General features: G+C 42.8%; 1 protein-coding gene and 1 long non-coding RNA gene across 3 annotated transcripts in view; one reads left to right on the plus strand and one right to left on the minus strand.

Annotated features, from left to right (window-relative positions):
* The first annotated feature begins 3,092 nt into the window (after window positions 1-3,092).
* Window positions 3,093-14,171, plus strand: HMGN5 (high mobility group nucleosome binding domain 5). 2 transcript variants are annotated; one of them, XM_032796958.2, is made up of 6 exons: window positions 3,093-3,376; window positions 5,132-5,161; window positions 6,777-6,806; window positions 8,447-8,497; window positions 12,235-12,392; window positions 13,498-14,171. In XM_032796958.2, the coding sequence occupies exons 1-5, from the start codon at window positions 3,362-3,364 to the stop codon at window positions 12,385-12,387; spliced, it is 279 nt and encodes a 92-aa protein (XP_032652849.1). In that variant the 5' UTR covers window positions 3,093-3,361; the 3' UTR covers window positions 12,388-12,392; window positions 13,498-14,171. The 2 variants fall into 2 exon arrangements, with proteins under 2 accessions (XP_032652849.1, XP_032652846.1); XM_032796955.2 differs by having other exon boundaries at window positions 3,098-3,376; window positions 12,235-12,378.
* Window positions 14,172-21,991: 7,820 nt separating this feature from the next.
* LOC142047244 (uncharacterized) overlaps window positions 21,992-24,527 on the minus strand; it is a 66,901-nt gene continuing 64,365 nt past the window's right edge. Inside the window, exon 4 of the long non-coding RNA XR_012656436.1 lies at window positions 21,992-22,553. This is a non-coding gene — a long non-coding RNA (uncharacterized LOC142047244). The remainder of the gene's footprint in view (window positions 22,554-24,527) is intronic.

Consider the following 24,527-nt stretch of genomic DNA (forward strand, 5'->3'; position numbering starts at 1 on the left):
TAGTAGAAATAAATAACAGCAGGCAACCCAAGTCTGCTTTTCCCACAAGCAGTGTGTCCAAAAGAAGCTCTGTCTCATCTTCCTCTCAGGGACACGCTTTGTCACAATTTCAGGGTAATTGCACCTGTATTCCTTTCCTCCATGATCCTCTCCAGGAGTTTCTAGTTTGCTCTCAGGTCTCCAGCTGTCACCCGTTTCTGGGCAGGGACCCTTGTTCCATTCCCTTCTGACTGGTAGATTTTAAACCTGCACTGTTCCCTGCCTTATGCTGCAATATCTCCAGCAAGTCAGTCTGTCTAAAGGCCAACACTTGCTCTCCAACAGCTATGAACAGCGTATTGCCAGCAGTTACAAATTACCACACAGCTCTTTCTAAGCAAGCCTATTTATTATTAAGGTAAAAAGCATTACAGAGAAAACATACAAAAATAAATAAAAACAATACACGTTAAAAGTTTACCAAAGGTCACCTATCAGTCTTATGGGACTCTGGTAAGCCAAAGTCTTTCCAACCCTACGGCAAGGCTTGGGGCCTTTGGCCAGGAGGTCCCATTTGTTTGCTGGATCGGAGAGAAGACTGAAGTCAGCTTAAACATAGTGTTTTTATATTAAAAGGCCTTTCTTTCTCTGTTGGTTTCTCAAGAAACCAGTTTATGCAAGCTTCCTCCAGAGGTGATACCTCTCTGGACGTGTTTATAATCTAAGTGATTCACCTTAATAACCCCCCATTTTTCTTGGCTCTTAGCAAAACTGTGGCAATTCCCCAAGCCCTCCAGAATTGTATACATTCCCTGGCCCACAGTGATACATAAAAACACTCATACACTTAATACAATACAATCCACAAAGATATTGCATGTGGTTGCAATGTCTGTCACAACACTCACAATTGCTTCTCTCAGGGCAGATCTACACTACAGAAGGGATCCAGGCTCTGAGATCAAGCCACCGGCAGTCAATTTAGCGGCTCTAGTAAAGATCTGCCAAATCGAGCACAGATCACTCTCCAGTTGACCCCTGTACTCTACCCCTGATGAGAGTAAGGTAAGTCGACGGGAGATTTTCTCCCATCGCCCCCCCCACCACCCCTCCCTGGACAGTGCAAACCTTGCGCTAACTCGACCTAAGGTACTGTCAACTCCAACTACAATAGCCACACTTTCTGTCTCTAGCACACAAAATTGCATACTGCTACTACCAATCAATCCCCTCACCTGTACACTTGCAACTAGCCTCAGGAAAACCCCTTAGGCCATACTGCTTGATTACTTTGCTATGTTGTCCATTGCCTTGGGAGGTGGCTTCTGATTGTTTGCAGCTATCACTATCTTCAAGGGATATTTAATTGTTCTTTTTATTTAGTTTGAAGGAAGGGTGCTTAGCAGACCCACCAGTATTAATGAGGTCTGTGATTGTCTATAGATCAAAGCCCCATTTCATGACAGCCATTAACACATTCCAGAATAACAATAGACTGAAGAAGTATCTAGGGAAAAGTAATTTCCTAGTGATTAAAATCAATTTGTTCCATGAACATTTTCAGAAAAATCAAAATATTTTGTAAAACAAGGTGAAAAGAAAAGCATAATAAACATAATGTAAAAGTTAGTTGTGGAACTAACCCCATGTGTTATAGTTTCTAAAACACTCAACCACACAAAGATGTTCACAGGAAGCCTCATATGATTGTGGGTCCCAGTTTAAAGTTATTAGGATATTCACAAGCTACCCCAGAGGATCTTAGGTTGGTTTCAATGGAAGTTAGGAGCCTAAATACATTTGAAGACCTGGGCCTGTGCCTGCATGCTTTTACCACTGAAGGATGCAGGTTGGATGGGCAGAAATCCTGAAGTGAATGGTGTCAATTAGCTATTGTGGAATCATCAGTGGAACTTAACCACAGCAACAACCTGTATCTGAGACTTCACCACAGGACCCACCTTAAATACCTGGCCCTTCCACTCCAGAAGTGTGCTTGGAACAATATTCCAAATTTCAGTAGATTGTGAATTGCTTTTGAATCCTTCATGGCGACGGCTGCTCTACCATACTCTCCAACGTTAGAGGAAGATACAAAAGATTTTGCATGTCTTAAACAAAGCAACTGCTTTTTTCAGGAGTCAGAGGAGAGGCAGGGGACTTGCCACACCCCAAATATAGGCATTTGTCAACTTAATATGCAATTCCTTGTGATCTAGAAAGCACACCTCAAAATATAATTAACACCCCCCCAACACCTTACTAATGTAACTGGTGCCAGTCCTGGACCTGAAAAGGATTCAGCATACCTGCAGGAGGGTATGGCATGCACTATATACATATTCCCACAGCAATGAAACTATGTGACAATGCTTTTCAACAGGTAGGCTTATTAGGCTGGCAGGGCAGGGTCACCAGGGTTCATTCTACCAGCATAAAGCACCGTGTGCAAAGCCACAGACTGCCTCCATCCTAGTAACACATATTGGCAGGGGAGCCCTGCCATGTCGTGCCAGGAGAGTGGAAGCAGAAGCCCCCATGGGAGCTGGTGTGGAGGGAGCCCTGCCTCAAAGCCAATGGCATGAGACAGCCCATTATTTCTCTTTCCTGCATGGCCCCCAAGCCCATGGCACGGAGCGAGGGCCTTGCTGCCCCCCCTCTGCTGGGCTCCAGGCCCTGCGGGGGAGGGAAGGTGCAGCTGGCTAGGCAGCCATGTTGTTGGACTCGGGGACGAGCAGACACAGTCCTGCTGCCCGTGGTAACTTTCAGGGAAGTTTCTGTCACAGCCTCTGGGGGGATGCGGGCGAGGGGGAGGAGGGAAGGGGCTCGCCGCGGCTCCCTAGCGCGGCGCACACGGCCTGGAGACCCCCTCCCGCCACCCAACGAGCCCCTGTCTGCCGACACTAGGCACCCCCGTCAGCACAGGCGGGCAGGCCACCGCTGCGCTACCTCCCCCATCGGGCTGGGAACGGGAGCCTTATTCAGCGAGCGCTTTAGGCCGGCTCCCCTGCGCAGACAGCGTAAAGCCAGCAGCTTCCCCTTGCGTGCGCTGCGAGTCTCTCTCGGGCTAAGGCTCCGGCCCCGCCTCCCTTGCTCTTGCCTGAGTCTTGCATTGGCCAGCTGGTGCGTCACTCTCAGGCTGGACCCATCTCGCGCTCCCCATTCATGCAGTTTGGTTGCGTGTTGGTGTATTTTACTGTTTGCAATAAAGAGGGGGGGATTTTTTTTTTTTGTTCAGTTTCTGCTGCAATTAACTCTTCGTCCCTTATACGTTTTTTTTGGCAATTTTGAAGAACGGTTGAAACAGTTTTTTGTTTTGTGATTGCATTTATTTTTTAATAGATCTCTTATCTATTTTGCAATCAACTATTAAGGTGCAACTATGCCCAAAAGAAAGGTAAGTACAAAAATAGGGGGGGAAGATAAATGGGGAATGAAGGGGAGAGATTAGAGGAGCGTTTGCAAAAATATCTATAATTTATGCGTGTGTATGTAGAGTTTTTGCATATTAATTTTTTGTGCATGTCCTAAAGTGGAGCTGGAACTGAAGGGCGATGATTAGAATGTGCGGTCGGGCTCATCTGTGGGAGCAGGGGAGCGTCTGAGTTCACTTTGGGCTGTTTTGTTTGCAAGGAGAAGGCTAAGCAGTGTCTCCATGCTGGATTACAAACAGCCATAGTGCTGCTGCTGCCCCTATGGAGAATACAGGCAGGCAGAGCTAGCCACGGAAGGCTGTGCTTCTCCAAGCGCCCCGAAAAGCGCACGGCTGGACAGCCAGAACCTTCCCATTAATCGCCGGGGGCATTTTAGTGTTGATTAGGCCATTGCCTGGGAGAATTTGAGTCTAAACGGTGCCTCTTTCTCCTGCGTTTGCCTTTGTTCTCCCTTTTTTTTTCTCTCCCACTTCTTGTCATACCAGATGGCTGTGCAATGGTAATTTGGAGCCATTAGGCGGCGCAGAGTTTGAAACTGTCCTTGAAGGGAAGAGGGGCTGGGAAGGATTCACAACCAGAATTAGTAACTTTGGCTCTGCTCAGCAGCTGGACTTCCCTAGCTCGCTCTTCAGCAAGCCGAGAGCTGTTTGCAAAGGGGCAGCCTGCCTCCTAAAATTGCAACAGCTAAAATGTTGCCGCCTAGCAGACGGCAGTACAGCTTTGCCTGAGTGTGCATTTTAAGGGTGAAACATTTGGTTATCTCAGCATCTCCCCTTCATTTATCTGTGTTGCATGCTGGCATTTTGAAAGCATTCGGCTATTAAGTGACGATACGGGCATTCCCTGCCCTCTGAGAAATACACTTGCTGAGGGCTCTTATTTCCCTGGGTGTGCTGGAATTGGGTGTAGCCCGTGCTGCAATATCTGAAACGCCTCCCTTCCTCCCACTAATCCTGAGGGAACTAAAGCAGGTCCCCATCCATCCAACTGCTACTGTCTCTTCCCCTTAATGTAAGTGGAATGCCTCTGGGCGAAGCTAGTAGAGCCTTGTCCTTGCATAACGCTGACAACGACCTTGTTGTTGCAGGTAATTTGGCGGGAACTTTTTAAATGTGGGGACGCTTTGACGCAATGACGTTTAACAAAAGTGGGAGTCCGAGGCATTCTGGGAGTTGTAGTCTTTTGTCTGGGAACTCTCAAGTGAGCTTAGGCTCTTGCACTGATCTGACTTGTAAGCACAGCTGCACGTTTTTAGCTGTGGGAAGGGTGGAGGAGAAGTTACACCTTTTTTTTTTTTGCTTGATCACTTTGCAAACTTTATTTACTGCTAAGGATAGTATGACTAAAAGGTAGAAGGGCAAGGAGAAAAGCTGGTAATATGAGAAACAGCAAGGATATGAAACCAAGGAGAGCTGTTTTAAGTGGTGAACTCGGACATAAAGATAAAATTGACTGTGATATATTTGAAATTCGTGAGTTTACTTTTTAGTAGGTCTCTCCATGCTGCATGTAGACTTAATTAGAGAAAATGGCATGTTAGTATTTTCCAACCTCACACTTAAAATAGGTCCAGCATTAATTCCATTTTTACAGATTTTTTTTCTGGTCACTGCTATAATTTTCAAATGCCTGTTTGCTAGCATTTGGCAAAATTTCCCCTTCATGACTGTAAAAAATGCAAATCTTTTATGTTTTCCTCTTTTAAATTTTTTATGTAGGCTGCAGCTGAAGGCGAGATGAAGGAGGAGGTAGGTTTATAAAATTTTAATAAAGCAAACTTATTTCTCTCAGAACTTGTGTGGTGGTAAACAGTTTAAAACATTGATCACCAATGGGTAGATCACAATCGACTGGTCAATCCTGGAGTTTCTGACAGTTGATCATGATCTAAAAATCCAGCAGCATAGGAGGGCTAAGGCAGGGTCCCTGCCTGCCCTGGCCCTGTGCCACGGAAATGGCCAGCATACCCCTGGGGGTGGGGGATTTGTCTCTGTGCTGCTCCTGCCTGAAAGCACTGCCCCAGCAGCTCCCATTGGCCAGGAACGGTGAACTGCAGCCAATGGGAGCTGTAGGGTGGTGCTTGCAGGGAGGGGCAGCGCATGGAGCCACATGACCTCCTCCCTGCAGGGGCGTGCTGGCTGCCTCTGGGAGTGGCATGGGCCAGAACAGCCAGGGAGCCTGCCTTAGCCCCACTGCACTGCTGACGGGGAGCCACCTGAGGTGAGTGCCATCTGGCAGGAGCCTGCACCCCTCTCACATCCCAGCCCTGAGCCCCCTCCCGGAGCCAGCACTCTGTACCCCCTCCTGCACCTCAACCCCCTGCATCAGCCCTGAGCCCCATCCCAGAGCCAGCACCCCATAACCACTGTTGCACCTGAACACTGTGCCCCACCCCGGAGCCCCCTCCTGCACCCAAACTCCCAGAGCTTGCACCCCTCACCCCCTCCTGCACACCAACCTCCTGCCCCAGGCTCAATCCGGAGCCCCCTCCCACACTCCAAACCCTTGACCCCAGCCCAGAGCCTGCATCCCAACCCCTTTCCCCAGCCTGGTAAAAGTGAGTGAGGGTGGGGGAGAGTGAGCAGGGGAAGGAGAGGGGATGGAGTGGGCAGGGCAGTGCCTCGGAAGGGGTGGCGTAGATCCTGGGTTGCTCTTAAATTCAAAAAGTGATCTTGTGCCTATAAAGGTTAGAGACCACTGGTTTAAAAGAAATTACTAACTGAGGCCCCCAACTTCCATAGAGGTATCTGCTTGCACAGCCCCTTGTCTGTATGCACAGTCCCATGGGTCTGTGCTAGCAGATTTTGATGCAGGTTCTGGGTGTCAGGAATGAAATATCAGGTGATATGAAACCTTGGGTCCAGTCCATTGGACTATAACATGAGAGACATTTTGGAGAATCCACTGCCTATCCCAGTTGTTAAGCTGTCTGAAACTGGGAGCTTTGATGATCTAACATGCAGAGGTTTAGAGAGAGCTGTTCCTGGTACAGGAGAATTTGCAGTTCCACAGCCAAAGACCATCAGTTTCAGATTAAATGTGGTCCTTAGGCTACAGTCTTGAAGGCTGTTTCTCTTAGGCACAGAGATGTAACTGTGCATAAGAGTTTACTGTATTGGTTCCTTACTATTTACCTGGGTTTGGTGAAAAGGGGGGAAATGGTGAAAGAAATAGTAATTCTGTTTTGCTTTTTAAAAAAAGGCAAACCTATTACATCCATAGCTCTATAAATGATCTTGGTATTTGTTTTAATGCTTCATTAAATAATGGTTGCATCAAATTATTTGATGATGATGATGATATAATTCTGAGAACGTATGGCTCTTTCTTTAAATTTTAGTGACACCTCTTTCTTTTATGCAGCCAAAAAGAAGGTCAGCTAGATTATCAGCTGTGAGTATCTTTTTTTTTTTTTAATTGAATTTGTGATGTATGTGATGATGACAATTCAGGAAGATTGGAGTAGGAAGAACCTCATGCTGATGAGCAGAGTATATCTATATAGGTAGATATGTGTTCACACTTACATTTAAAAATAAAATCACACTCCATGATTCCATGGCTTGTGTACCAACACACTGCAGAACCTATTTGCAGATTTTACATGTGAGATAAAGCCGCTATGCTAGTTTGACACAAAAAACATCACATTCAGGAATGGCTGGATCCTGCAATCCTTACTCACAGGTGTAGTCCCATTGATTTCAGCAGCACAGCTCTTGGGAACAAGAACTGCAGATTGGAGGCCCAAGATCTGCAAATACCAAAGAGGGCTTGCAGTTTGAATACAGGACGGTTAAGGGCAAAGCCAAAGTACTATATAAGCCCAGTCCTGTAAGTGCTTTATGCCTGGGAGTCTTCTTCCATGTGCGGAACACTCAAAGGATTGGGATCAATGTATGCTACCAAGGAGATTACAACAGGAAACAAAGTACACCTCTACCCCGATATAACGCGGTCCTGCGGAGCCAAGAATCTCGACTGCGTTACAGGTGAAATCCCGTTATATCGGGGTAGTGGTGGCAGGGGTCCAGCAGTGATTTAAAGAGCCCAAGGTTCCGGCTGTGGGGAGCCCCGGGCCCTTTAAATCACCACCCGAGCTCTGCTGCCGGAGACCTGGGGTAGCGGCGGCAGGGCTCTGACGGTGATTTAAAGAGCCCCGGGCTCCCTACAGCGGCCAGAGCTCTGAGCCCTGCTGCCACAGCTCTGGGGTAGCAGAGGCAGGGCTGCAGCGGTGATTTAAAGGGCCCGGGGCTCCCTGCAGCAGCCAGAGCCCTTGGGTTACCACACTATATGTGAACCCATGCTATATCAGGTCGCATTATATCGGGGTAGAGATGTAAATGAATGCTGCCACATTGGTGAAAAGTTGCACCTCATTGTGGTAAAACAGAAGATACCTATGCATACCAGGAACCCTCTGCAAAGGATAGAGGTAAACGTCATCTCAGACAGCAAGAGACTTGAGAAAAGTTTAGTGTCCATTTCCACATCCTGTGGATCTTGACTTAAAATGCTGTCACGTGTAATAATGCAGGACTCTCATTTCTCCCGACACAGTACATATACTTACTAAATATTTTAGCCATAACCACTTCCACATACTTCATTTTTTCCTCATGTATTTGAGTGAAATGACATACTAATTTATAAAAAGAACAGGAGTACTTGTGACACCTTAGAGACTAACAAATTCATTTGAGCATAAGCTTTCGTGGGCTACATGAGAGCTCAGTCTTAATCTTTCCCTGTTTGCTGTATAAGATGTTAATCAGGTACTCCTGTTCTTTTTGCGGATACAGACTAACACAGCTGCTACTCTGAAATATTAATTTATATATCAAAGTCTTGTAAATGATTATGGTTCATATTCTTTTCTGGTCCTTTATGTACAGGGGAGCATGGCCCTGCATGTATGCTTTTCATATGTTTTAAATTTGCGTACAGAGTAAGTATGTTGAGGTTGTTAATACGACCACTGTAGTGCTCTTCAGGTGGTATATTTCTTATTTTACTATATGCTTTTTGTACAGAAACCTGCTCCACCTAAACCGGAGCCAAAGCCCAAAAAGGCAGCACCTAAGGTAAATATTTAAGACCTCTTTAATACAGCAGTTTTCTTTTTCAAAATGTATTTACAGGAATAAAGCACATAGCAGGTCAACTAGCTTTTTAATATTTTTAATGAGATTATGTATTTTGCCCAGTTAGAGAAATCTCCATCAGTATCTTAGAAATTACAGATGGCAAAGAGCTATTGAGTGTTCTTTTTTTGTCCTACTGCTAGTGCAGGAATATTGCCTATGGTAAATTCTTGAGTGATTTGTCTGATGAAATTTTAAACAAAGTGCGATGATTCTTTCACTGTTTGCCATGGGAGACTGTTCAAAGCACCATTCTCCTAACAATAGGTGTGGAATAGAGACCACAGAACCATAATTGTAGGCAATGCTGGTAGCTATGCCTATGAGTAAGTAAGTGTGCTTTACACTTACATAATAAGGCCCTATTTTCAGTTGCTTATTAATTTGTCAGACTTCAACCACTGGGATTAAAATTTTCCATGCTTTATCTCCTTCTCAGGCTAGATATTTTTTTTTAAATGTTAAGCAAATATACCTTTTCTGAGAATGAAGTTAGCAAAACTATCTATTTTTTTCCTGCATCGTGATGCAGTCTAATTAAATGATCACATACTATTTGTTCTCCCAGAGTAGTGCCTCATTCATTGCACAGTGAATGAAGAAGTGGTTGCAAGGAAAAAGAGCATGTTCTCTTGTAAGGCACTGGACTTGGACCCAGAAGAGCTGGGTTCTGTTCGTGGCTCTCTGAGACTCCGAGGAGATGCTGGGCAAGGCTATCAATATGTACACACAAGGGAATGAAATGTAGGCTGCAGAGGCTACTGTAATTCTGGCACTGTCCAATTTTAACTTTGCATCCTTAACTGTGCTTAACTTTGCATCCTAAACATTCTTTTAACAGCTTTTTGTTTGTAATTATAAGAATAACTTTCATCCTCTTAAATATATCCATATTAAATAAAGTAGGGCTGAAAAAAAATCATGATGTATTAATCAGCTGGTGTTGCCATCTTTGTACTTCCCATCCATTCAGGAAAAATTAGTAAAATGACATTGTCCCTCCTCCCATGGAAACAGCTGCAGGAGGCAGCCTGGGAATGAAAAACTCCATCTGGATTCCCTTGTGTGGGATCATTCTGTTCTGTGGAGAGAGATATCACACACCAATGTTGCAGAATCGCCAGTAGTTTTGTCCCCAGAAGCCAGGGATTGACACTGATGTCGTGGGACTCTAGCAGGCTATGGCTTTCTGTGTAGAGATCCTTTGTCTCCAGAGATCCTTTGTCTCCAGTCAGATTCCCTGACAGCATGGCTCCATAAGAGTTGTGCAACCAAGGAATCCCCAGTCATTGGCTGCTCCTGGAACCTCTTTTAAGATGGTGCTTTCTCAGTAAAGAGGGAGCTGTGGAACGGTTAATAAATCTCCATTAGTTTTCTGTGGGAGAGAGACAGGAATGGATTCCTTTCTTCAGCCATCAATCCCCAATCCTATGGAAGGGACTCCACAAGGAAGGTCCTATGAAGGTAGATCACCACTACCATTCTTTTGTTTGGGAAGCGGTGGGAGGAAGAGATACCATGAAGCGGACCCTCCACACCTCTAGTTCTGGGCAAATGTTTTAGCCTATTAACCTTTATGAAGGTCTCTTTTGAGGGTTTATACAAATGGTCCCATTTAGTGAGTTTTGTCACGTTAGTATAAAGTAATTGCCATACACTGCTAAGCTAAAAGTGTTGAAGAAATAGGTATGGTTGTAACTGTGTCAGTCCCAGGATATTAGAGAGACAAGATGGGTGAGGTAATTGGTCCAATAAAAGGTATTACCTCACTCACGTTATCTCTTGAAGAAATAGATATTTTCATCAATTGTAATCTCTGAGACCACACCTTCTTTAAAGGATTTCTAATGAGCAGTAATTTTCCAAAGATTCATGGTTCCTCTGTCTTTTGGAGTGGAAGATGATGTTAGGGTTAGTATAATCAGAAGTTTTGGCACTCAGGTGCAAATCCTTGGAATTGAAATCAGTGGCAGTCTTGGTATTTACTATTATGAAGCAGTGGTTTGATCCAAAAGTATAGAGGCTGTTACAGGAACTCCTCACTTAACGGTGTAGTTATGTTCCTGAAAAATGCAACTTTAAGTGAAATGATGTTAAGTGAATCCAATTTCCCCTTAAGATTTCATGTTAATGAGGGGGTTAGGTTCCAGGGAAATTTTTTTCAACAAACAAAACTATATATATACATATATACACACACACACACACGCAGTATAAGTTTTAAACAAACAATTTAATACTGGTACACAGCGATGATGATTGTGAAGCTGGGTTGAGGTGAAGTCAGAGGATGGGATATTTCCCAGGGAATGCCGTACTGCTAAATGTTGAACTAGCATTTGGCTGAGCCCTCAAGGGTTAACTGGTTGTTCATGTACAAGGGAGTAGGCATAGAGGGAGGGGAGAGAGCACAGAAGACAAAGACATGAGAGCGAGAGATGCACATTTCCTCTTTAAGTAGCTGACCCCAGTCTTAAGTACACTGCCTTGTTAATTAGATCAGCTTGCTGAGACGCAGCTGCTCCTGGAAGCTCCCTCCATCCTGAGCCCTGTCGTGTCCCCCCCTGCTCTATGGAAATGGGGTAAGCGGGGTGCAGGAACAGGGGGGAGGGGGACACCCTGACATTAGCCTCCCACTTCCTCTCTTCCCCCCGTACAGCAAGCAGGAGTCTCTGGGAGCAGCTCCAAGGCGGAGGGCGGGAGCAGCACATAGCGGTGCGGGAGGGACAGCTCAATGGCAGCAATTGCTGGCCTACTGGGCAGCTGCAGCTCAGAGAACTTAGGGGAGCGTGGAGCTGATAGGGGGGAAGCCAGTCCACCCTGGTTGCAAGCCCCCACCAGCTAGCTCCAACGGGCTGCTCTTCCTGCAAGCAGTGGACAATGCAGGTGGCTGCCAAACGACGTTAGAAGGGAGCATTGCACAACTTTAAATGAGCATGTTCCCTAATTGTTCAGCAATGTAACAATGAAAGAACGTTAACCAGGACATCTTTAAGTGAGAAGTTACTGTACTTCAAAGTTATGGTGTCACAGGACTTTTTTCCTTCTTTTGATTTAATTGAGTCTCCCATGTAAAAAGTTGCAATTATTGTAATATGCATTAAAACTTAATTTCAATGTCTTTTCTTTATAGCTGTAGTGATTGTTGAATTTACCCAACTCATACATGATATATATTGCTTGTATTCCTTGTTGTTCCTCTGCAATATTCTTTGGTGACTTCAGCTTTTCTCTCTCTCTCTCCTAATTTATATTTAGAAAATCTCTGAAGAATTCTAGTGTTTCCATTGACTGTGCATGCTCTTAGATTAGTCTTTTTTTTTTTTTTTTTAATGTCTTTTGGCAGGCAGCTCAACAGCCAAAATGCAAGCTCACCAACATTTTTAGCTAACTTAATAAAATGTATGTTTAAAAAGGGAATTCCTTTAACCCCAGACGTAGCTACCTTTGACCTTGTTTCTCTAGATTATTCATTCCCAGTAGTATATCAAGGACAGGATAGAGAATAAAGGATTTCTTGATAGAAATTTTCATCTGGTACACCTCACCTTCGTTAATTGTATTTCCGATAAGTAGTAGTAAGTTATACAAACTTTAGACTTGAAAATATTGATGCTTTAATGCAATCTCCAGTTTTGTGTGCATCTATCATACATTTTTGTTCATGTGATTAACAGAAAGAGAAGGCAGCAAATGATAAAAAGGAGGACAAAAAGGCAGCAGCAAAAGGGAAGAAGGGAGCCAAAGGCAAAGATGAAACTAAGCAAGATGATGCTAAAGAAGAAAACCACTCTGAAAATGGAGATACCAAAACTAATGAGGTACCTTAACAGCAGTGAGTGAATATATTAAAAAACATAGTCACAACAACTTTGTTTTTATTGCAGCTGCAGAGACAAAGGATTCCTTTCACCTTTCGGAGGGTGGCATAATTAATTGATATCTATTGGGTAAGGGCCAGCAGCGATAATGGCAATAAGGGCCTCTTTCTGGAAGCAGTGAGAGAACTTTTCCTTCAAACACACATCTGCTCTGTGGCCTCATGCCATTGGGTCAGGGAGAAAGGAAACCAGAGGACCTAGGTAGCTGCAGCTCCCCTGATGTGTTCCCTCACCCACCCTGAGCTGGGCTTTGTGCAGGGTATATGCATACTCTGTGCAGCCTCTCTGAATCCTGTTATGCTGGTTCCACTCTGTTGGGCCTATTGCAGGTTTGTTTCTGTGCAGAAATTTATTCTGGGCTGGGAGTGGAGGAGAAAGAGGGATGTGGAATAGATATCATGTGTGGGTGATTCTTCTCTCTCCCTCTTCCCCCGCTCTCCCAGCATGCTGCTTCTAGTATACAAGATTTCAGTTCAAAAAGGTCTCTCTTCAAGTCTTGAACATCTTTGTATTGTTTAATACCTTTAAAGAAAATGACTTTTTGACTCAACAGCCTATATGATAAAAAGTGAATATTGGAGCAGTATGTGCAGAAGTGTCTTTCAAAGGCTGTGAGTATTTTTTTAAGGGGCAGGTGCAATCTGTTTTTAGCTAAGTTTGTTCTGCAGTAAGAACATTTTTGAAAACCAGTTGAAAGAACTATATTTGAAAAAGTTGGACTGCAGTTTTACATACACATTTCAGATTTCCTTTCTGATCTATAGAAATGAGGTCTTGTATCCTGCCACCAGCATATGGTTGATGTGACTCTCAAAAATATTCCAAATCTCCACCTGTTTGGATTTAACTTAATATTGCAGTGTTAACTGCAGCATCAGTCCTGTTTTAAAATTTGTAACGTTTGTCTACCAAGATTCCGGTGTATTTATATCTCCCTGAATAATTTTGTATCTCTAGTTAAGTATGTTTTTTGCAAACTAACCTGTTCAGCAGGCAGGTTAGAATGGGGCTTTTCTAGAGTGAAAATGTAATATTTCTGTTCTTCCCAAACACTTTTAGGCACCAGCTGCTGAAGCATCCGATGATAAGGAAGCCAAGTCCGAGTAATGTTAACCTTGCCCTATATCTCCATCATCTGGTATCCATACCTCCATGCTGTATTGTTAACAGAGAGGAATATTTTTATCAACTATTTTATAAATGCAGGTTTTTTTAGCATGAATTTAATTATGGAACATCTTCATCTCGGTTACTTGGGAATTAAATCCCTAACAAAACAAAACAAAAAAAAATCATTGTTTTTAAATTTTGTGATTGTAATAGTTTGTATGGTACATGGAAAGAATAAGTGGTGGTAGCTTTCGACTTCTGTCAGTGTGTCCCTTTTTGTGTAAGTCATGCTTACAGATTTCAGATTTTAATTTTACCCTTGTATGTGTTGTATGGTTTCTTAAAGTGGGGAGGTCTCAAAACAAATAACTGCGTTAAACATTCCAGTGGTTCTGTGGGTTGCTTTTATAAAGAAGGTGAGATATTTTCATGAAAATCCTAGGAGCTGGAAATCTGTTTCCCAAATGTAACTTTATTTTGTCAGTTTTGGAGAAAAAAATAAAGTGTAATCATGTTTTTAAATGAAATACAAACATTTCTTTTAAAAGGGCAGGTTGGTTGTACGTACCCACTGTTAGGAATTTTGCTGGATTTATCTTAATAAAAAAGACTCCTCGAAAGTTGATTGTGGTTTGTTGCTTGTGCTGTAAACTTGTATTGCTGGAAAAGTAATAAGTCTCCTAAAGGTGGTCAGTAGCACAATGCGTTATCTTGAAAAACATATAGGTGATGAGCTTGAATTCACAATATGATCAATGCTTGGGCCTCTAAGCCATTTTCTCCAGCTGTGTAGACAAACACCACTTTATGGACCATACCCTCAGTTGGTGGAGCTGGCATAGCTACATTGGTTTTTATGGAGTTCTGGTGTAAATCAGCATATCTGGTTCTACGTCTTCACATGAAGATTTATATCCTATTTCACAAATGCTAATGCTTGTGAGCTACTTCTATCATTTAAGCAAAGATGATGTATTTGGCATTATTAAAATATATGGCATAACCATTTTAGAAGTTAGGATGATTAATCTTCCCAAATTTAAAGAGCAGAACCTATTTAACTTAAACCTGCCTATCCCTCTGGTATGTTTTCTCAGGTCCTCCTTGCTGTAAGACCATTGCACAAGCTTCTGCATAGAGGCTTAAACGGTTTAACTCAAACCCTCAATGGTAAGAAAGGGCTTTCTGTAGTGCTAGGGGAATATTCTATAGCACTAGATAAAATTATGAACTTTCACAATTGTTTATAATTTACTTATTTAAAAATGTATTGTGTACTTATGATATTCTTTTATAAGCCCCTTTACTCTCCTCTAGTAGGAGGCGCACAGGTGCAAAAAATTGTTTTCCATTAATGCAACACTCTTCCTGATTAGTGTCAGCCTCATAAAATTGGAAACCAGTAACTAGGCTCAGGGCCAGGGTTTGTATGGAGTAATAATAGTTTTCTACCTAATTTTATGCATGTGACTTTATATCAAAGATGTTTTAAATTATCCTCCTAAAGTTTCCTTTTATTCAAAAGGCTCATTTCACACAGTTGGCCAGATATCATATTTAGTCAGAAGCAAAATGACTGGCAGTGCAGAATTTAAAACCGTTACTGTATAAGACAATCTAGCAAGCAGAGGCACAAAATACTATGTGCTTGTATTGTTGTTTTTTAAATACAAGAAATTACTTGACATGATACATTTTAATATAAGCCTTTGAAAATGCTAGGTTTGGTATAGGAAGGTACAGCAGAAAAAGAAACAGATAAAAGCATACAGCTTATGAGAACAGAATATGTTCTGCACTTCTAGATTTATTTTTATAAGGGATGGAAAGGACAAAATGAGGATTTGTGAATTTGGCCCTTAGTGTGCAAAGTCAGAACTGCAAACAAACGGATGTGTTAGGTGTGTTTAGTAAATAAATAAGTTGCAGCTCTCTAAACAGAATCTTTACTGGATATTTACATGACTAACCTGTTTTACTACACTGCATATAAATTGCAGAACTTGTTAGTATTTCCCTCCTTCCTCCTCCTCATTCTTGTTCTCAGGGTTCCCATTTACATTACCATTATACCCAAGTGTCAACAGTTAGAAGTGATATTTAGCAGGAATGGGGCTTGTGCTATTCCTTGCCTTTTCTGCATTATAAATTCAATTTTTGTCTAACCGACCAGAGAATGAGTGAGGTTGTGGTCAGAGAGAGACAACCTCTTGAGCTTCTTTCTGAATCATAAAGAAGCAACAGCAGCCAAACCATATAGACAGCTCCAATTCATGTGTGTTGCCAGGTCACTCTTAAAAGTAAATGCTGTAGACAAAATTTAACTTTTTCCTATATGTCAATACAAGCCTTGGAATGTCCATGATTTTTAACCCATTTATCTGATGTCATTATTATTTGGTTTGTATTGCAGTATTGTCCAAAGGATCTTTATAACACATAGTCATGGGTCCTGCCCCAAAGAGCTGTTCAGTTGCGTAGAAATGGCTTAAAAGAATGGTAGCCAGTAGTTAAAACCATTAAGTTTCAAGACGAATAGTTGAAATTTCCCCAGATCACCTTCAATCACTAGTATTTTAGTATCCTCCCAACTTTACTAAGAAGGATTGTAAATGGTTTAGGACCTGAGCTTTCCTTCCCATAGGAAAAACTCCCAAGAGAAAGAATACTTGTGTTTTTATTCTTCTAACACAGCTGGTCCACCACTTTGTCTCCTCAGGTATGTGATAATGGCCTAGGGGAAGAAGCTGATGTCTCTCAACTGATTGGTCAGAACTCCTGTGAGTGACAAAATATCCCCTGTTCGTTACTGGATAATCACCAATAGCTCAGCCAAGGGATATTACTAGATTTAGTTGGTGAAAGAGGGGAGTGGGTTGTCTTTTGGATCTTTATAAACTATTTTGATTTTAGTTGAGAAGAAACTCCATACCAGTGGGTGCCTATCAAAAGCTCTGGGAAGCCATACATACACTTCAAAACCTATAACACAGAAGTAACCAAACATCAATCAAGGCAGCAGTGTTCTTCCCTTCACCCTATCACACCTCATCTGATCAGTCATGTGACCTATAATAGGGTTTTAACCACCAACACCCCACCAGAAAAATCCCACCCACTGTTGCCTCAGTCTTCCACAAGTGCCCACTGAAACAGATGGACTTTTTATGTGTGCCTGTCAATATATTTGGGTTGTTTTGGAACAGGTTGAGGAGAGAATATTGCAAAGGAAAGAGACCCTTACAGAGAATGCCTGGTCACCTTTTATTCTAAGGCAGATCCAACTCAAGCATTCTTGCTGATCTCAAATGGCAGCAGTATGGTATGGGGAGAGGGGTAAAGATTCCAGGTGCTTTATAGGTCAGACTATATTGTGAACTACCTTATAAATTAAAAAACACCCTCAATGTTTGCCAAAAATGTTGCTGTCTCATTCTACAGATATTTGGCTGGACCATAGAATATTTATTTGGAGAAAGATAAATAAATTACACTAATTATCTTTCTCATTTCAAGGAATGGTTCCAGTGATAGCTACTAGTTTTCCAAACTTATTGCAAAATAGTATTTCATAAATGGCACTCTCATAAAAGGATATTGGGTACATGACAAATACTAGATGAATACTAGATACTTAGATGAACATAATAGAATACTTTTAATTTTTATCTTTGTCAGTGGAAGTATGTGTTTAAATTTAAGAAGTGATAACCAGCCAGAAGATAATTCATTACAATTTTACAAATGAAAAATGTTTTCTGAATTGAGTCTATTTTTGAATGAGTAAAGTTCTACCACAGTTCTGGGTGGCCTATTCTTTGGATGAACCCATGTCACATAGGACCTGATCCAAAGACTCCATTCTAAATGGAAAGACTCCCATTGATTTCAGTGGGCTCTGGAGCAGGACCAGAATTCCGTAAGAGGAAAATCTACTATGTTCTTATCCACATCTGAAAAAACAGTAATATAGTACCATGTATGCAATATATCTTACGAGATTATTTCTTCTAAAATTAACTTAAAATATCTGGACTGGATTTGCTAGAAATACAAGATGTTTCTTCAAACCAAAACACAAACTTTTCCCTTCACATTTAACCTGTATTTGCTTACAGTGAAGTGCTTTCAAGTCTTGTGATCTAAATAATTGTAGGCATAAAGAATATAATATTTTCATTCTAGGTTAGGGCCCATTCATATGCCAGCGTGTACATGTGCTAGTTATGGTCATTCTATGTCAAGTCATATTTCTGCATTTCAATATCCAGACTGTTACAGCGCTATTGTGTGTGTTTGGTATTGTACCTTTCCTCCTATTTGGTGCTAATGTAAGAGTTGTTCTTGGTTCTATAGTAATAGCAAGCATCAGATTCCATGTTTCCAACAAATAAAGAAAATTGCTTGAGAATTTTTACAGAAAAATCTCCTTGTGTGTTATTCATGGCTTTGCTATAGAAACTTGCACTCAAGAGGAGTTGCACAAAGTAAACATTACTTTTCTCCTAACAAATCCTCATCCCTAGTTGGTCCTACCATTTTGACACTGGTTGACTGATTTGAAAAGCAAACACCACTTTGACATCTAGAGCTTTCTTGATTGGTTTATGGTATATATAGATCAGGTCCAAAGGGAAAGAAAGTCTTTAAACTGACAATCAGATGGATACACATTTTTTTATTATATGGAAAAGACTGGTGGCAATAAATTCAAGTATGATGGGTCAGCAGGAATGCAAGGAGAAGACAATCATTACCTTTTATTGTGATTTGTGTTTTTTTTTAATGAGTCTTATTTCCATAGGTGTAGAGGATTGATTTAGTTTTGCAATACCCAGAGCAAAAAGAATTTGATGTTGCGTCTTTAACGTCTGTTAAGAAAGAGTCACGGAGTTGCCAGCAATAATGGAACATGTGGGAGTTCAGTTATTGTTATTAAAAATAAAGATCTTAGAAAAAAATATGATGTAATGAATGGATGCATGAGGCTACGTACAGTGACAGTTCTGAAGCGTTGTGGTTAATGTTAGCCAGCAGGATAGATTTAAAGTCAGGTTGGCAGCAATTTACAGTGCTAAAATGCCATTATAGCACTTGAATTATTATACAAGATGTGTATAAGAGTAAGTATGGACTTGGATTTTAAAATGAAACAGTAAATGCAGAATAGCAGAATGTAATATTTTAGATATTAATCAGTGTCAGGCACGGTTTGACAAGAATCAATTCCTTGTAAACACAAAAACTAGCAGCTATTGATGTTTTCATTTAATAAACATAAAACCTCTGAAACATTAAGGTTGAGATTTAAAGAAAACTTCTGAATTAAGGCTGCCACCACGTACTTAGCAAATTCTGTTTCGTCTAGGTACGATAGCACATCTGCATTGTGCGTACGAGGTTGTGGAGATGATGTGGTGTGAGGATGAAAGGGTGTCAATTCAGGTCTAGCTAGGGTGACCATACTTCCCTATGCTGAATACAGGACACCTGGTAAAATTACTCATATTCAAGCAAGTTCAATGGCAATCAATCAGAACTGTGCAGTACAAACATTCAAATTAACATTGAGTTGACTGAGCCCATGTTAAAAAGAAATACGGTGTAGCTGGATTCTTTTTATTGACCTTCTAAGACTTTAGGGGTTCACATGGGGAAAAGTAACACACAAACTCCTAATCCACTCCCCCTCACACACACATTGCCATACATCTCTCTCACACGGGGTGACCAACCCACCCTGCCCGATGCTTTCCACCATTCATACTTGCTGAGCCCCTGGGATGGACCTGCCTCCCCTGCTACCTGGTGCTGAGTCTTCCCAAGGCAACACGTGGGGGGGCACGCAGGTCACATGTCACCCTTCCCTAGGTTCCTGCCAGGGTTCAAACCAGACTAGCCAGCAGCAGCCTTTGTGCACTGTGCAGGAGGGAAGGGAGGAGAGCTGCTTCCAGCCACAGGGGAGGAGGGGAAGGAGAAGGGATGACCTGGCCTGTGTCTTTGCAGAGCTCATTTCTTCTCCTCCCCACATGGCTAGAAGCAGCTTGTCCTGTCCTGCCCGCACAGTGTCAAAAAGCAGCTAACACCTCCAGGCTGCTGCTGGCCACCGACATAACCCAGCCGCCTCCTGTCCCCCCAACTACAACACAGGCAGGAAGGGGTTATGCCCTAAGGATGCATTGTGCACCAGGGCCCAGGGAACCTGACTGCAGGAGCTTCAGCAAACCCGGCCAGAGAGGTTGCTCAGCAGGAGAAGATGCCTAGGGGACAGAGCAGCCCTGTGCTCCCTGGGGGCAGGATTCAGGGTGCGTGAAGAGGGTGCTAAGCCCCTGCCTGGAGGGCTGCTATGGATCCTGCAGGGTCAGGGCACAAACAGGCTGGAAATCGTTCCCCTCCCATCACTCCAGAACTTAGCTGAGGAGCAGGAGGCTTCCCCGTGCCAGCGCTCGGCAGGGCTTTGGCACATGCAGGGCTTGGCTCTTCCTGGCCAGTGCCCCAGGCCAATGGGTCTTGGGCTCTCTAGGGTGCTGGCCCAGCCAGAGGCAGTGGAGGAAGGAAGGAACCTGTTGGCCAGGCTGCTAGTGAGCTGAGTGTTCTGGCCAGGGGCTGGTTCTCCACCCAGTGCCGGGAGCGGGACGTGCCCCACCGAGGGGATATGGAGGAGCAGCATGGTTGAAGGGGGGTGAAGGGGCAAAGCAGGGAAAGGACAGCAAGAAGGGGAGCACATAAAGGGCTGATGGGTGGTCAGCAGGGGTGACAGGCAACTAGCTGCCACCTGGCACCTGTCCATACTCACCAGCCAATGCAGCTCGCAGTCACTCCTGGGCAAAAACGGGATGGGGGTGGGGTTGTGCTGATGGACCAGCAGGGGAAGTGGCCAGCCCCAAAAGCTGCAGTTTTGCCCCATCACCAGCCTTGCACCCCCACCCCCATTGTTCACTATTGGACCCCCCCATTCACCACTGGTGCACGGGCATCTGGCGAACAGGGATCTGGCCATCAGCAGGACATGCCAGTACTGATGCGGGGAGAGGGGAACAGAAAATACAGGAAAATTTGCCCATTTTAAAGAAAAAGTCAGGACACCTGCAGAAGGGCTTAAAAACAGGACATCTGGTCACCCTAGGTCTAGAGAAATGACATAATGTCAAGATGGCGGCAAAGTGCTTCCGATGCAACTCAGTGGTGGTGGCTACATTACTGAGTCAAAACGAAACACTGTCAGCACCAATCTAGAGAAAAAGTGTTACTATATCAAGAGGACAGCAAAACAATTTCAGTGCAAGTCTGTAGCGAGCATGGTACCAGTTCAGACTCCCCATCGCCTTTCTAGGGAGAGCCATCAGATGGCTTCGTTTAATAACAATTTTTAGACAATGTGCTTGTTCCACATTACTATTTGTATTTTGCCTTTCAAATAATAATGTGACTGGGGATGTAACTGCAGTGTAGTAGTGAATTTACTTCAAGGTGATCTGATAATATTGTAGGAGAAAGATTAGCTGGGAATTTCCATATTCTAAACCTTCCCTTAATGTGTTGTTTTTCAACAGAATCCGTCCAAATGGGGAAAACAGAAGTTTCTTTGGTCACTTTGGAGGCATGCAGTCAGAACAGCCAAAAAGAGTATGGGCCATGGCTCAGCACTGCTCTGAGTTCTGGAGGTGGTATTTTAAAAATGGGAGAAAGGAACCACAGACTTGTCTTCCTGGTGTCTGTTAGTGGCAGAGTTCTAGAACTCTACAAATGGGGCAGTTAGGAAAGTAGGGTACAATCACCACACGAGACAAGGCCCACAAATTTTGAAGTAGATGGTGCTTAACCACAGTCTCTCTTTTTTTTACTATAAAAGTCAATTGTAACAACACACAAGGGACTCTCATGGTGCTTCAGTAACCTTTCACTGAAGTCTTTCGGGATGTGTGTTCACTCTGACCATGAGGAAGGATCCATGACAAGAAAGGAAAGTGAATACAGAACTAATTGATTAAAAAAAGGCAGAAAACAAGGAATGCTTTTGGGAGTTGCTACATTCTTAGGGCCATATTGTCCCCTTTGTGGGAAAAGACTACATAGGAATGAGGAAATTAGATTAGCCCGATTCTATACTCAAATCAAAAATAGCTCCTATGTAGTTAACAGAGTTATACCCGTGTAAACCTGGTGAAAGAAGAAATGTGTGTCCAGGAGTTGAAAATGATGGAGTTTCTTTCAAATGTCCCATTGGTGGTGTTGCCTCCCATGGAGCTTCTCAGGATGTGGACCTTGAAACTTGCAGGTAGCTTGAGACCCATGGGGGTATTCCACAGATCTTGGAACATCCATGGAGGCCTATTGTCTAGCCAGGAGCCCCTCACATTTCATGAGAGCGCCATGCCACTGTGGTCTTCCTGCCAACTGCTGTCCCAACTCCCTGAAGGTGAGAGGGGACCAGGTCATAACAAGGTAGTAGGGTGGATGAAGGAGTCATCAGTATCTTACACTACTGAAATCCCCTGAGTTTGAAGGATGGAGTAAGGACAATATGAGGAAGTGTGTCAGTCTCTCAGCTGTGCCCCCTACTGTCCTGGCTCCAGTGCCCTTCACAACGGTGGGGCTTGACTTTACAGACTTCTGGCATGAAGGAGGGAAGGAAACAGCATGTTGTTCGACCCACTCCAAATCTTCCCCATTTAGTTCTTCTTAGCCAGTGGAAATAGGGGATGACAATGTGGTGCTTTAGTAAGGGATCCCATGAGAGTTTGTTATTGAATCTCCAGAGTATTGAATGCTATAGGTGGATAAGCTACTTTAAACAGTTAGTGTGTCATGGAAATTCGTAGGTGAAAATGGTGGTGTACATTTATGACTCAGACAATATCTGACAAGTATTTAGCAAAACAAAACAAACAAAAATCTGAAGTTAGAAAGTTGTACTGCAAAAGAATAGAAATCAAGGTGAAACCTAACACCCATAAAGACACCTTCACTTAAGGGTGGACTCATCTTCAACGTTTCCAGACAATCTGGAGAACAATACAAATAAAAAGGAGATAACTATACAGCAGTGAAATGTAAAATTAAGGAATAGAGGCAATATTGAACCATTTCATTGGTAAAAGTTAAATATAATTTGTGATGATTGTTTTCAGAGGAGGAGACTAGATGGCTCTGGGGATTGATAATATGGAGCAGAAATATACAAGCTGCTGGTGTGAACCCAGTGTAGTAGTGGCTGTAAGTTATTATTTGATAGCTTTTCAGTTAGTCTCAGAATTTGATCCTCTCCATTCAGATCACAGTCAGATTTCCACATCACACAAATCACTACCACAAATGGTACTCCTACAAGCATTCTTGGGAGGGATATTAAGAACTAAATATGTCTGAAGACAGACTAAACTGCCATCTCACGGCTAGTGGAGGTTCCTCTGGCACATTGATAGGGAAGGGGAAGCTTGCATTATTGTTGCTGCTGCCCATATTGCATCTATTCTATAGAAAACCAGAGGACTTAAGTGTTGACACTTGTTAGTTCAGCACTTTCCCCTGTGCTCGGGGTCCTCATCCGACATCCTTGTTTAGAATCTTTGGATCTTTGAAATATAGTAAAGAACAAAATTGTCAGATACAGATGAACATAATTTGGAAGAGTCAACATGGTTTTTGTAAAGGGAAATCATGCCTCACCAATCTACTAGAATTCTTTGAGGGGATCAACAAGCATGTGGACAAGGGAAAACAGTGTACTTTGATTTTTAGAAAGCCTTTGACAAGGTCCCTCACCAAAGGCTCTTAAGCAAAGTAAACTATCATGGGATAAGAGGGAAGGTCCTCTCATGGATTGGTAACTGGTTAAAAGACAGGAAACAAAGGGTAGGAATAAATGGTCAGTTTTCAGAATGGAGAGAGGAAAATAGGGGTAAACAGTGAGGTGGAAAAATCTGCAGATGATATAAAACTATTCAAGATAGTTAAGTCCCAGGCAGACTGTGAAAAGCTACAAAAGGATCTCACAAAACTGGGTGACTATGCAACAAAATGGCAGATGAAATTCAATGTTGATAAATGTGAAGTAATGCACATTAGAAAACATAATCCCAACTATACATATAAACTGATGGGGTCTAAATTAGCTGTTACCACTCAAGAAAAAGATATTTGGCGTCATTGTGCATAGTTCTATGAAAAGATCCACTCAGTGTGCAGGCGCAGTCAAAAAGGCAAAAAGAATATTGAGAATCATTAAGAAAAGGATAGATAATAAGACAGAAAATATCATATTGCCTCTATATAAATCCATGGTACACTCACACCTTGAATGTGTGATTTTTAGAAGGCTTTCTAAAAATCAAAGTACACTGTTTTCCCTTGTCCACATGCTTGTTGATCCCCTCAAAGAATTCTAGTAGATTGCATGCAGATGTGGTCACCCCATCTCAAAAAAGATATAATGGAATTGGAAAAGATTCAGAAAAGGGCAACAAAAATTATTAGGGGTATGGAAGGGTTTCCAGATTAGGAGCGATTAATAAGACTGGGACTTTCCAGCTTGGAAAAGAGATGACTAAGGTCCGGCTGATCGTGGCTCCCACTGGCCGCGGATCGCTGCTCGAGGCCAATGGGAGCTGCTGGAGCAGCGATCCACGGCCAGTGGGAGCTGCGATCAGCCGTACCTGTGGATGGGGCAGGTAAACATACCGGCCCGGCTCGCTAGGGGCTTTCCCTACACAAGCAGCGACCCCTGTTTGAGAAACCCTGTGACAGAAGTCTATAAAATCATGACTGATGTGGAGAGAGTAAATAAGGAAGTGTTATTTATTCCTTCTCATAACACAAGAACTAGGGGTCACCAAATGAAATTAATAGGCAGCAGGTTTAAAACAAACACAAGGAAGTATTTTTTCACACAACGCACAGTCAGTCTGTGGAACTCTTTGCAGAGGATGTTGTGAAGGCCAAGACTATAACAGGGTTCAAAAATAGCTAGATAAGTTCAT

This window comes from Chelonoidis abingdonii, chromosome 8 (assembly GCF_003597395.2).
Source record: "Chelonoidis abingdonii isolate Lonesome George chromosome 8, CheloAbing_2.0, whole genome shotgun sequence".
Classification (NCBI taxonomy): Eukaryota; Metazoa; Chordata; order Testudines; family Testudinidae; genus Chelonoidis; species Chelonoidis abingdonii.